This window comes from Hemiscyllium ocellatum, chromosome 22 (genome assembly GCF_020745735.1).
Source record: "Hemiscyllium ocellatum isolate sHemOce1 chromosome 22, sHemOce1.pat.X.cur, whole genome shotgun sequence".
In the NCBI taxonomy this organism is placed as follows: domain Eukaryota; kingdom Metazoa; phylum Chordata; class Chondrichthyes; order Orectolobiformes; family Hemiscylliidae; genus Hemiscyllium; species Hemiscyllium ocellatum.
The window spans coordinates 19,528,940-19,540,825 of NC_083422.1; the positions used below are offsets into that span (position 1 = coordinate 19,528,940).

Below are 11,886 nucleotides of genomic sequence, written 5' to 3' on the forward strand. Positions count from 1 at the left end.
AGGGCCATGCCACCCAACAAACTACTCTTCCCCTTCCACTGCAGGAATTGAAAAGTCTGCTGACTGCAACCACACCTCCATCCAAGGCCTCAAAAGGAGCCTTCCATATCCATCAAAGTTTCACCTGCACTTCCACAAGTCATTTATTGTATCTGTTGCTCCCAATGTGGTCTCCTCTACAGTACGCCTACTCAGAGGGCTTCAGAGGAAAACATCACCGGGACGCCCACACCAACCAACCCCATCGCCACTCCCTTACCACATGGAGCAAGAAAGCCCCAGCTTTTACCTCGGGACTCTCCAACCCCAAGGCATCAATGTGGATTTCACCAGTTTCCCAATTTCCCCTCCCCCCACTTTATTCCAGTTCCAACCTTCCAGCTCAGCACCACCCTCATGACCTGTCCATTTTCTTTTCCACCTATCTGCTCCGACCTATCACCATTAACCACCACCTCCATCACCTATTGCAATCTCAGCTACTTGCCCACCCTCTCCCTCCCATTTATCTCTCCACCCAAGGGCTAACCAGCCTCATTCCAGAAGGGTTTTTGCCCAAAACGTCAACTTTTCTGCTCCTCCAATGCTGCCTGACCTGCTGTGCTTTTCCAGCACCATGCTCTCGACTCTAGTCTCCAACATCTGCAGTCAGCACTGTCGCCTAGTATCTTTTTAATCTTGTCAAGCAAGTCTGCATCCCAGTGACAATGAAGTGTTTATATCAGTAACATTGACACTGTAAACATCACAAATTTCATAATAAAAGATCCGTTCTCAGAGAGAAAAATGTACCACTGAAAGAAGAGGTTTAAATAAAAATGGAGCTTCACTGAGTGGTATATGGTGGCCCATCTCGAATTGCACTGAGGTGGTGGTGATCTATCTCCTTAAAGTGCTGCAGACAATTTGGCATACATGCTCAAGAGTGAGATTCACTGCAGGATTCCTATACAATGCCCTGCTCTTGTACTTGTATAGTTGGCTCTCTTCAGATTCTGGTCAATGGCAACCCTCAATGTTGATTATGGAGATTCAGCAAAGGTCATGCAATGTCAAAAGGATCATGGTTGGTCACTCGTGTGGCATAAAAGTTTACTTCCACTCATCAGCCCATGCATGGATATTATCCAAATGCAGAAATATCTGGACATTGACTGCTTTAAATATTGGAGGAATCTCAAATGACAGAAAAACATGGTCAAGCATAGCATTAAGGGTGTTGTTGATGGAACCCACATCCCACTAACAAAAGTTTTAAAATCCATTTGCAAAGGAAAGACAAATGACTCAAAACAGAAAGTTGATCCTTGTAGAGAGGGGACTTCAAGGCAGGCATCCTTGCAAGAGGCTTTGCAATAAGGTTAAAATAAATTGAGAGAAACACATCTACAATAAACTCACCAACTCCCACAGCTACATGGACTATACCTCCTCCCACCCTACCTCCTGTAAAACACTCTCTTATTTCCAATTTCTCCACCACATCTGCTTCATGGAGGACTGATTTTACTGCAGAACATACCAAATGGCCTCCTTCTTCAAAGACTGTAATTTCCCCACACACAGTCAAATGATGCCCTCCAGCACATCTCGTCCATTTCCCACATCTTCACCCTTTAACCACACTCCAATTGCAACAAGGACAGAAAACCTCCACTGGCCTGGAAGAATGCCTCATCGCCCACCTTGGGATCCTCCAACCCTCTGGCAATGCGTATTTCACCAGTTTCCTCATTTCCCTTCCACCAACATTATCCCAGATCAAATCTTCCAACTCAGCACCACCCTCTTGATCTGTCCATCTTCCTTCCCACCTATCCTTCCATCATCCTCTTTGACCTATCACCTTCACCCTCATCGACCTATCACATTCCCAGCTATCTTCGCCCCCAGCCCCTTCCATTTATGTCTCAGCCCCCTTGGCCGACAAGCTTCAATCCGGAGTCAACATTTCAGGCCTATGCTCGAAATGTCAACTCTGCTGCTCCTCAGATGCTGCCTGACCAGCTGCACTTTTCCAGCACCACCACCCTCTGAAAGGACTCAAAACGTCAATGGTTTAATCTCTCCACTGTTATTGCCTGATTTGCTGAGAATTTCCAATTTTCTAGCATGCACAAGATTGTGCTTTGGCATTACAACATCCTCCATGGCCTCAAGACAAATCGTCAGTTGATAAACCACAACTTGTCAAATTATCTCAAAACAGATCATGTCAACAATTTTCATGTGGTTTTCAGAACAATCCCTAATTATAAAACCACTAAAAATACATAACTAATGTGCTAGCAATGTGCGTAATTTACTCAAATGGCATGTACAACTGAATGTCATGATTCAGAGATGCCAGTGTTGGACTGGGGTGTACAAAGTTAAAAATCACAACACCAGGTTATAGTCCAACACATTTAATTGGGAGCACTAGCTTTCAGAGCGCTACTACTTCATCAGGTGGTTGACAATAAGGTTGTGCTTCCAATTAAAGCTGTTGGACTATAAACCTGGTGTAGTGTGTTTTTTAACAACTGAATGTAGTGTTCTGTAACCTGGTAGTGCCAAAAAAAGGTTAACGATGGAGAGTAGTATAAGGCAGAACTTCCTACACATAGTAGTACACCCAATCACACTAACAAATGATAATCCTGGGTGTGGGGGAGTCTCACTATTGTAACCTCGATTGGAGAAGGCTGTATGACCCTGCAATGGAGACACGGGCACACAGCCCTACAGTAATATACTTATCCTGTAACCCTGAGACTAGATGCACTGCAATTGGAAATGGTGCCAGTGACTGTCAATACTTAGCCACCAGGAAAGTGTCGCAGCCCACCCCCCACTCTCCCCCGGGTGGCAGAAAGCTCCACGGCGGGGGTGGGGGAAGCTGCCACCAAATTCTCTGCAGTTTAGTCGCAGAACGGCTGGCAGCCCCACTTCCTTCAAAAAAAAAGGAAAACAAACATACACGCGCAAACTTTTGAAAAGCGAGCCCTGTGGTTCTGGGCCCACAGCCAACCAGAACGGAGAAGGAGCCGCTTCACTCCGGCCCAGCCGGCCTAAAGGGCCCGAATGGCCGCGGGTACCAAAGCGGGCGGGAGGGGGTAACAGCACAAGCAGCGGCGCTGTACCTGAGCGTCGGGCCCACGCAGGCCGCGTCCGTGCTCTCGATCTCCTGCAGGATCCGCTCGTGTTCCGTCACCGTCTCCAGAGCCGCGGTGTCTGCCATCTTAGCGGCCCCGGCTGTGGAGGCGAGGCGAGGCTAGGCTAGGCTCAGGGCGGTGACAGCAGCACTGCTGCAGCTAACGGCGGCTCATGGCCCCGGCCCTACTTGGGGGGGTTCGGCTAGGCCCGGCCCGGCCCGGCCGCTTTAATGTCAACGACAACCCGTCTCTCACAAACCCGCTTCCGGGCCCGTTTTCACTTTCCTGCCCATCCCCATCTCCACCAGCGACCGGTAAGCGCGCTCCCGGCGGCGCGCGGGCCAGCTAGTGGGACGGGGGCGCGCGTGCGAGCACCCGCCCGACCGACTTCACCTGCGGCAAATCCGCGGCTCCTAGTTGGCGTACGATATGAAACAAATGTACATTTAATTTTTGTTTTAAAAAAATATAGTCAACTTTCACCGATATCTTTTGTACATGACATTCAGCTACTGACGTGTGAAAATGTTTCATTAAAAGTTGCTCGAAAGCCGCTCAAAAGAGGAACTAGAGTTTCCTTTCATGTTCCTGAATCTCGAACATCTCAGAATAAATAAGGTTGGAGAAGTGCAAGTTAAAGGAAAATTAATCCTTAGTATTGTGTATGGAAAGCTCTAAACAGAGAGAATACACCTTCCTATCCCCATTGGATAAACCCAAGAACTCATTTCTGAATTCTGGTAATGAGTTTGATGGATTTACAGTCTAGAGTGGTGCTGGAAAAGCTCTATTCCTGACGAAGGACTTTTGCCCGAAATGTTGATTTTCCTGCTCCTCGGATGCTGCCTGACCTGCTGTGCTTTTCCAGCACCACTCATCCAGATTATGGTTTCCAGCATCTGCAGTCCTTGTTTTTAACCTTGTTGGATCTACAGTCTATTGCAGATATGAAAATCAAATTGTGATGAGGCTTCTAGCAGCTTTCAGTAATAGAAACACTAAGAGTAGCAAATTTAGAGTTGAACTGCGGATATAGAGATGAGTTCCCTCGGAAAGAAAAGCTATTTACCAGAAATGCCAGATTTTAATATGACAGTTGTAAGTGTTTGATTACATCCCCACACAGTTGTCTTAGACAGATGAGCAAGTCCACTAGAATCATCCCCTTACTTAGGCATATTCCAAGTTATAATCTTTAAAACGTTACAGAAAAAACTGCTGATTCCCCTGCCAAAGTATTTCTTGCTAAAAAAGATAGGAACATTGGATAGCGTTGGACTCTATGTTAACGTATTTCCTGACCAAAAAAAAACGCTATTCGAGGACACTGGTTTCAGTTCACAAACCCCTTTTTAAAGAAAAGCCAAGGCATTTTAGGAGAACAGGAAGTTGTTTCTTTTTTTTAAAAAAAAAGGTCGGCTCAATTAACAAGGAGTGGAAACTCGTAAACTGAATATACAGCTAGAAATCTCTTGGTTTAAAGTCTCAATTAATAAAGTTTATTTAAAACGACCGAAAAGTTAAAATTTCAAGATATATTTTCTCGCCCCACAACAAACGTCGCAAGCGAAAAAATATTAAGCTGATTCACGAACATAATTATGCTTCATCTGATACTTATACACGTCGGTGAAATACGTTCAAGAACTGCTATGCAAATTAGAACAAAACATTTGCTGCCCTATGAAGTCGCTGGCAGCAGTAAACGCAGGAGAAACTGAGGCAAAACTAACTTTCTGGGGAAAAAAAACAAAGAAAATACTGCGAATAGTGGAAATTTGAAGTAAAAACGAGAAACTGAAGAGGTCTGACAAAATCCGTTTGAGATAAAAGGTCATGTTTCGAGTCCACTTATTAGTTCGGAGCCATGTCACTCTCCGCAGACATTTCCAAACCTGTTGAGAATCCTCAGAACTACTTTTTAAACCACGTGTTGTAGAACTAGTATGCAGTGTCCTGGCGAGAATCATCTTTACTCTTAGCCAATCACGTGTTTTTAAATTCACATACTGAGGACTTCTTACGATGCTGTGTGATTAGTAACTACCTATTTTTACCATCAACATAGATCTAATTTTGTAGTCAAGTGTCTACTAAACTAGGCGACTGGAATTGCATTTTGCCCCACAATCAACCATCCCAGACTAACTTGCATTATTTTACCTTTCATATACAGCATTCCAAAAAGTAGTAGCTGGAAAAGTGAGCAGAGAAATCATTGACAATAATTTTGCGTATGTTACTTTAAAAGAAGTAAACACGACATTAGAAAGTCAGGTTACCTACCGTAAACTCGTACCAAGTGGCAATTCTAATGTTTCGATCTCAGAAAAAACATTTTCATAAATTTGGCTTTCACGTTTTTCCTCTTTAGAAGCATTCGAAGTAACCGTTTTGCTGATCTGAGCCATTGTTTCAATACCTTCGTCCTTAGGTTTTGGAGCGAAATTTTCGTAGACTCAGCCGAAGGGATGATAACAAAAAAATGCCGACGACAACAATGATCTCGTGATTCAAGAGCATTCAATCAATCTAAATGTAGTATTACGATTTAATGCAAAAAAAAAAGACGGTCTATATACAGTCTGTCAACGCAAGAGGTGACTGGAGATAACTTATTTATAGCACATGGTTATTTAGAGACTATCATATTTCGCAGTCCCTCTGATTAACCTTTTACAACACCACCATGATAACTTTTGCTTTCTCTCCAACACTTTTGAAAAAGCCGTCCTTTCTAATCGTTTTATAGAATAATAAGAAAACACGATACAGGATTCCCTAATGTTGTCGCAATGGCCTAATATAACAATTAAGAAAAAAATAACAATTAAGTGGCTATTTCTCCAGGAAAATACTTCCGGATATTGAAGCCTGTCAGCAACTTATTTCTCAAATCCGATTGGGAACGAATCGGTTAATCATTGTGGAATTGATCATCACGTTTCAGAAATTTATGCTTAGAGTAAAATTCAGTCTGTATATTGGAAGGCTTATGACGGAGTTTGAGCTGTGAAATTATGACGAAACGTGGTACATCTTATTGTAGACTATGCGTCGATGAGAGAGGAAGCATTACATTTATACAATGTCCCAGTCATCACTAATTAAATGTTTTTGCAATGTTGCCACATTGATAATGCGGGAGCAACTTTGAACAAACCGGTTCCACAAACGATGATATAAAAATGACCGTGTAACTTGTTTTAGTGATGTTTGTGTGAGAAATAGTGAACTTGCGGCTTTGGATCAAATCTCAGTTGAAAGTCTCATTCTAAATTGGTATTTCGGACACTGCAGCACTCTATCAGTACTGCATTTGAGTGTCAGCCTGGATTTTGGACAAAGTCTCTGGGGTAGAGCTTAACGTTTAAATCTTCTGAGTCCCAGTGGAGAGCATTATTACTGAGCCATAGCTGGCATAGTTAAGGACATAAATACAATGGGAAACTGTAGAATAGTAAGACAAGCTGCTTCCTAGTGATTGCATTTGTAATGCCAGTTTTATATTCACACAAAAATTGAATGTACATAAAGATAAGTGTGGAACAAAATGTTAGAGACAGATCTTGATCTGGCTCTGAATGTCCTGTAGTAGGCAATGTGATGTCACCTTGTATGAACTTAGCACTATGAAGAACATAACTTTGATGTGGTCAGATTTGAAATTTGCTTTCTGGTACATTTTATAAACTTAGTCAGTTTTCAGTATTACCGAAAATGTTCCTCCACCTCCAGCCTCCTATCAGTGCAAAGTAGCTGCTAAAATAAGATGTCACATATCCTGAAAAGTCAAAACAAAAACTGCTGGAAATATTCAACAAGTCAGGTGAGTATTTCATTTAATATTTTGTATTATATTGTTGGTAATAAGCAAGACTCATCATTTACATATACATATATTAACATTGCCTTTTCTATTAGACAGTGTGATTTTCAACCCGTTCTTGTCATCTTTCTGGTTTTTATTTGCATTTAAAGCATCTGTTTTCAGATCAGAAATCCAAAATAGTTGCAGTCAATATTGTGAGGCAGATAAAACAATTTGGGAAACTGTTATCCCACGGAAGCACATTACCATAATATCAGCATTTTCCAATAAAGCAGTAAAACGTATCTTTTGTTGCTCTTAATAACATTTGAGGAATTTATTTCTCACAGGCGATTTAATTTTATAATTGTTATTGCCTATGTGGGATTCTGTTATGTAAAGAATTCTGTTTAGATTTTTAGGAACCTATCAGTTCATATTACAATATGACATCTGGGCAATAGGTCTTTCTATTGTTCAACAGCAAGATATACAATACACCCTCTTCTCTGGGTGAGATTCTTCTCCATGACCATGAGAAATGATTCCTGGCTGTCTGGTATCTGTCATTGTTCTTCAGTGGCAGTGTCTGCTGTACTGTATGGAATGGAATTGGAAAATGATGTATTATCTGAAGAGATTTTTAAAAATGTGCAAACTGTTATCATTGGGTACAAATACTGTATATAACTGGATTTGACATTTTGAAATGATTGTAAAAGCAAGTGCAGTTTAACTATGGATTTCAATGTACAATGCTTATACAAGTAAGTTAGAAACCTTAAGGATATTTTTGGTCTTTATTACACACTACAATTATGTCTAATGCTTTTCCAATCAATTTGATGGGCTGCAGCTCTTTGGGATAACAAACTACCATTAAAGGATATATTGTGGTGATAACAGCAAAAGGGGCAACATATCTACAGCAGTTCAGAACAGACATGTAAATAACATGGTTGCCCTTAATCCTAAATAACTGGAGTCTTACTGCAAGCTACATGGAGAAATGTTGATGATCAAATCAATGCAGCTACTCATGCCATTCATATATGACTGCACATGAGAAAGAAATTTGCTAAAATAAAACCAAGGACTACAGATCTGGAGACAAAAAGCAGAATTTACTGGAGAAATAACAGCATTATGAAGGTTACTATTGTATATAATGGAAAGCTAGACTGGACATGTTGCTTCAATGGAAGAGACTGATATGGAAATTTGATGCTCAAGATTCCATCTCTGCACTCTTAAACAATTACTTTCCATGGAGTCAGCAGCCATCGATATTTAGAAAAGTCTTTCTTGTTCAGTTGTCTGTCTCAGGACAGGTTTAACCTAAAATACCTGCAAGCTCTATCACAGCTAGGGCAAGCAGGCAGATCTCAAATACACCCCTGTCTGACTGGGGAAGGAATTTTCCTCACTTTTGAAAACACGTAATTGGAACTCATGGTGAGTTGTGTTTGCACGGTTAGTTTTCAAGCAATGGGGGAGGTGAGATAAGATGGTATGGAACTACAATTGGCTGGCAAACAGATAGGTAATTGATTTGAACAACTGTATTAGTTGTGAAAGTCAGTCTGATGACAACTCTTGTGTATTAGAGGTGCATATGATTTCTAGACAGGAAGGAGGAGGGATTGCCTCTCTATCCTTCAGAAAGTAACTCAAACTTGAAGACAGCAATTTTGTCCAACTATTAGCTGCTGCCTCTAACTAGAGACAAATTGAATAACTGATATATAAATTTTCCTGTGCCTTTGCCAAAAAACTGAATATTAGGAAGGAAGGACTAGACACAACAGAACGTATTGAGAATAAAAAGGAATACCTATCAAAACCTGTGAATTTGTTCTATTGAATAGTGATTTTTCCACCACCTGTAATGCCATTTTGTTTTTTTGTTTGTTTGCATGTGTGTTGGGGTTTTAAGTAGGGTGAATGGTTTAACTATTAGAGTGGTATGTTGATACATCATAGTTATTTGCTTAGAATTTATTTATTTGTATCAGATGGTAGTTCTTATTGAGCACAGAAATCTGGTTAGAGTTTTCTGTTAACCTGAGTCCATCACACAGGTAAATCAGATTAAATCTTCAACTTTTGTGACTATCTTGGGAATAGTGATGCTCAAGTGTCAGCAGATCCTTCCAAATGGTTACTAACAATCACAACACGTACACTTCTCAGACATGGAATTGACTGAGGGAAACATAAAACTCATAAACCCTAAACATATTAAGGATAAAAGCTTGAAAATCTTTCTTTGGCCTCCCCACTCCAACTCATGCATTCAAGCTATCTAATTCTCAGCTGAATGAACACTTCAAATCAGTGTACACAACATAAGCTGGCATCCTTTTCCATAGATCCATTGCTCTTTGGGAAAATGGAGTATCACACGTTTACCAATTCTCAGTCTGCTATGAAAAAAATGTTAACTTGACCCTGGGTCTTCTCTAACCTACTGTACATTAAAGATAATTGGTCTGCATAAACAGTCTAGTTCCTGCATTGTTTTAAAACTTCATTCAACTCACCTCGTGTTTATGCTCTCTAAAGTCTAGACACTCAGATCAATAAACCTTATTAAATAAAGCAAGGGAAAGTTAATTGATCCCAGAGGTACTAGAGGGATGCACACCTATTGGCTTGTGAACTATAAACTGTCTGATGTGCAGATGACCCAAGAGTACTTAATGTTATTTATAGAACATTTGCTTTATACTGTTGATGACTTTCACTTTCTCTAGAAAGAACTCCTCTAAGCCATTGTTGTCTACAGGTTATTATGCAGGTTGTACAACAAATGTAAATCTCTTGAGACATGCCCAGGTTGGAGCATCATAGGCAAAGCAGACACACTGCCTGAGGTGTTTTTCCGCATGTAAATGGTGTCCCATTGTGAAGAAGTCATCACTGTTTGTTCTCATATGGGATTTGACTTAATGGACTCCCATTCTCTCATCCATCTTAGTTTCTTGCATTGTGCATTTGAAATGCATGTGCAACACAGCAAAAGTAACAACTGGTAAAAAGAACAACATCGGGGAATCAAAAACAGATTACAAAATAATTAATGCACAAGATGCAAAATGTTTCCTTTTGAAATAAAAAAAAGCCTGAGATTAAATCTGATCAACTAATGTTTGAACAGGATGTATGTGTCCAGTTTTTGAAATATGAGGCTGCATATCTGGGAAGACTTTTGTTCAACCTATGAAATTTGGGCTGGAATCTTCAGGTCTTAGAAAGTACCACAGTGTTGGAACCATTTCCAGGTTTTAGCTCTGGTCATGCCAATGGTTTGCCAACTGGGGTTGCCAACTGTGATTAAATCTATTTCTGAAGTTTCATTACGTCATCCGCCCCACTACTTCAGTCATTTGGACTTATCTCTGAACAGGTTTGTTTTAAAAAATGTTATTACATACTTCTGGAACAGGTGGGACTTTAACCAGGCCTCCTGGTGCAGGGGTAGGATGCTATCACTCTACCACAAGAGCCCCCTTTGTCAGCCAATACATCCATCCATGTGATACAGTGCTTTTCTAAACCAACTGAAAAGTAGAAAGCCCCTTTACCCAACTGGATGATGTTTAACTGCCAGTCAAGCCTTTTCTCCTCTATATTTTCAATATTTTTAGAATCATTAAGGAGAAATGTTTCAGGAAAATTACTTGAAAGCTATCTTTCTAATGCCGCTATGATTTATTGCCAGGATTGCACATAAGCAGTGTCCTGGATTCTTCAATTCCTGAAGATTCAGGTCAATCGTGGAGAGATTAACATCAGCTTATAAAGCCTCCCCCCCCCCCCCCCACCCCAAGTAAATTAATCACCCCAAAATAACCATCAATCCTTCACTTATCTCCTTCATTTGGCGCTCTCACTATTCTTAGATAGATAATCACAGAAAATTATTTAAATCCTTTTAGTCTGATTTTAGGTTTTCAGCTGCTTTTTGCTAGTTAGTTTTAATTGGAATATCACAATTGAGGGAGAGCACGATCCTAATTATTTTCTCTTGGCTCCACCATTGGCCAGACCCTCAAATGCCCTGGATCTAATCTCTGGAATTCCCTTGATACACCTCTCTGGTCCTCTATGCCACATCTCACCCTAAAGACACTCTTAAAACCTATTTGAACATGTTTTTGGTCAATTAACTTAAATCTCCCTTATGTGTTCATTATCAAATTTGTTTTATAATGCTGCTACAGAGTATTTTATTACTTTAAAGAAGTTTTTATGTATGTAAGTTGTTTATTGTAACATTATTGCGTTCAATTACAATTCCTTTTATCTTTTTGCTATCTATGGTTGTATTACTAAAATAATAATTTTCTGTTGTTTTATATCTCGTTAGTTTATACAGATCCTTCTTTGACATTCTGTTGTTATATTTCTATATCAATCTTAGAACTCCATCTTTTGCCTATAAGATTTATATCCTTTAATATTCCTCCTTATTTGTTCTGATTAATTTTTAAATTTATTTAGTCTTGCCCTGATCCTTTGTTTTTCTCCTTTATTGACCTATGTGCCTCTCATTTGCAGGCAATAACAATTCCCATTGTGATTTTACCTCCTCTGAACTGACTAACTCTGGTCAGTATTTCATGGAATCAAAGATTGGATGAGGGGGGGGTGTGGGTGGAGAGCTGTTGAGAATTAGGGGTTTTTTCTGTTATGGAAGGCCTGTCAAATTAAATGTCGTTCAGGCACTTGACAGGCCAGCTGTGAGCCTCCTTTAGGATCAAAGATCCTGGGGCAGAGATGCCACCACTGGCCGTTTTACTGAATGGTAGTGCCACCAGGGGGTGGTGGCTGCTGCCTGTATGACACCAACTCAAAGTCTCGGAGTGTGGAGGAATATTGGTCAAAGGCCTGCTAGTACCATTTTCATTCATTAACCATTGTTCAGGTTTCAGC

At 40.5% G+C, this 11,886-nt stretch overlaps 1 protein-coding gene across 4 annotated transcripts in view; it reads right to left on the bottom strand.

Annotated features, from left to right (window-relative positions):
- Nucleotides 1–5,575, bottom strand: part of LOC132826233 (exocyst complex component 6-like) — a 199,522-nt gene extending 193,947 nt beyond the window's left edge. For 2 of the 4 annotated variants that reach the window (XM_060841921.1, XM_060841919.1), the window contains exon 1: nucleotides 3,126–3,474. In XM_060841921.1, the coding sequence (XP_060697904.1) occupies nucleotides 3,126–3,223 (98 nt within the window). In that variant the 5' untranslated portion in view covers nucleotides 3,224–3,474. Of the gene's footprint in view, nucleotides 1–3,125; nucleotides 3,475–5,423 lie in introns of those variants that run through there. The other 2 variants (XM_060841918.1, XM_060841920.1) reach the window with 2 other exon arrangements.
- Nucleotides 5,576–11,886: the final 6,311 nt, after the last annotated feature.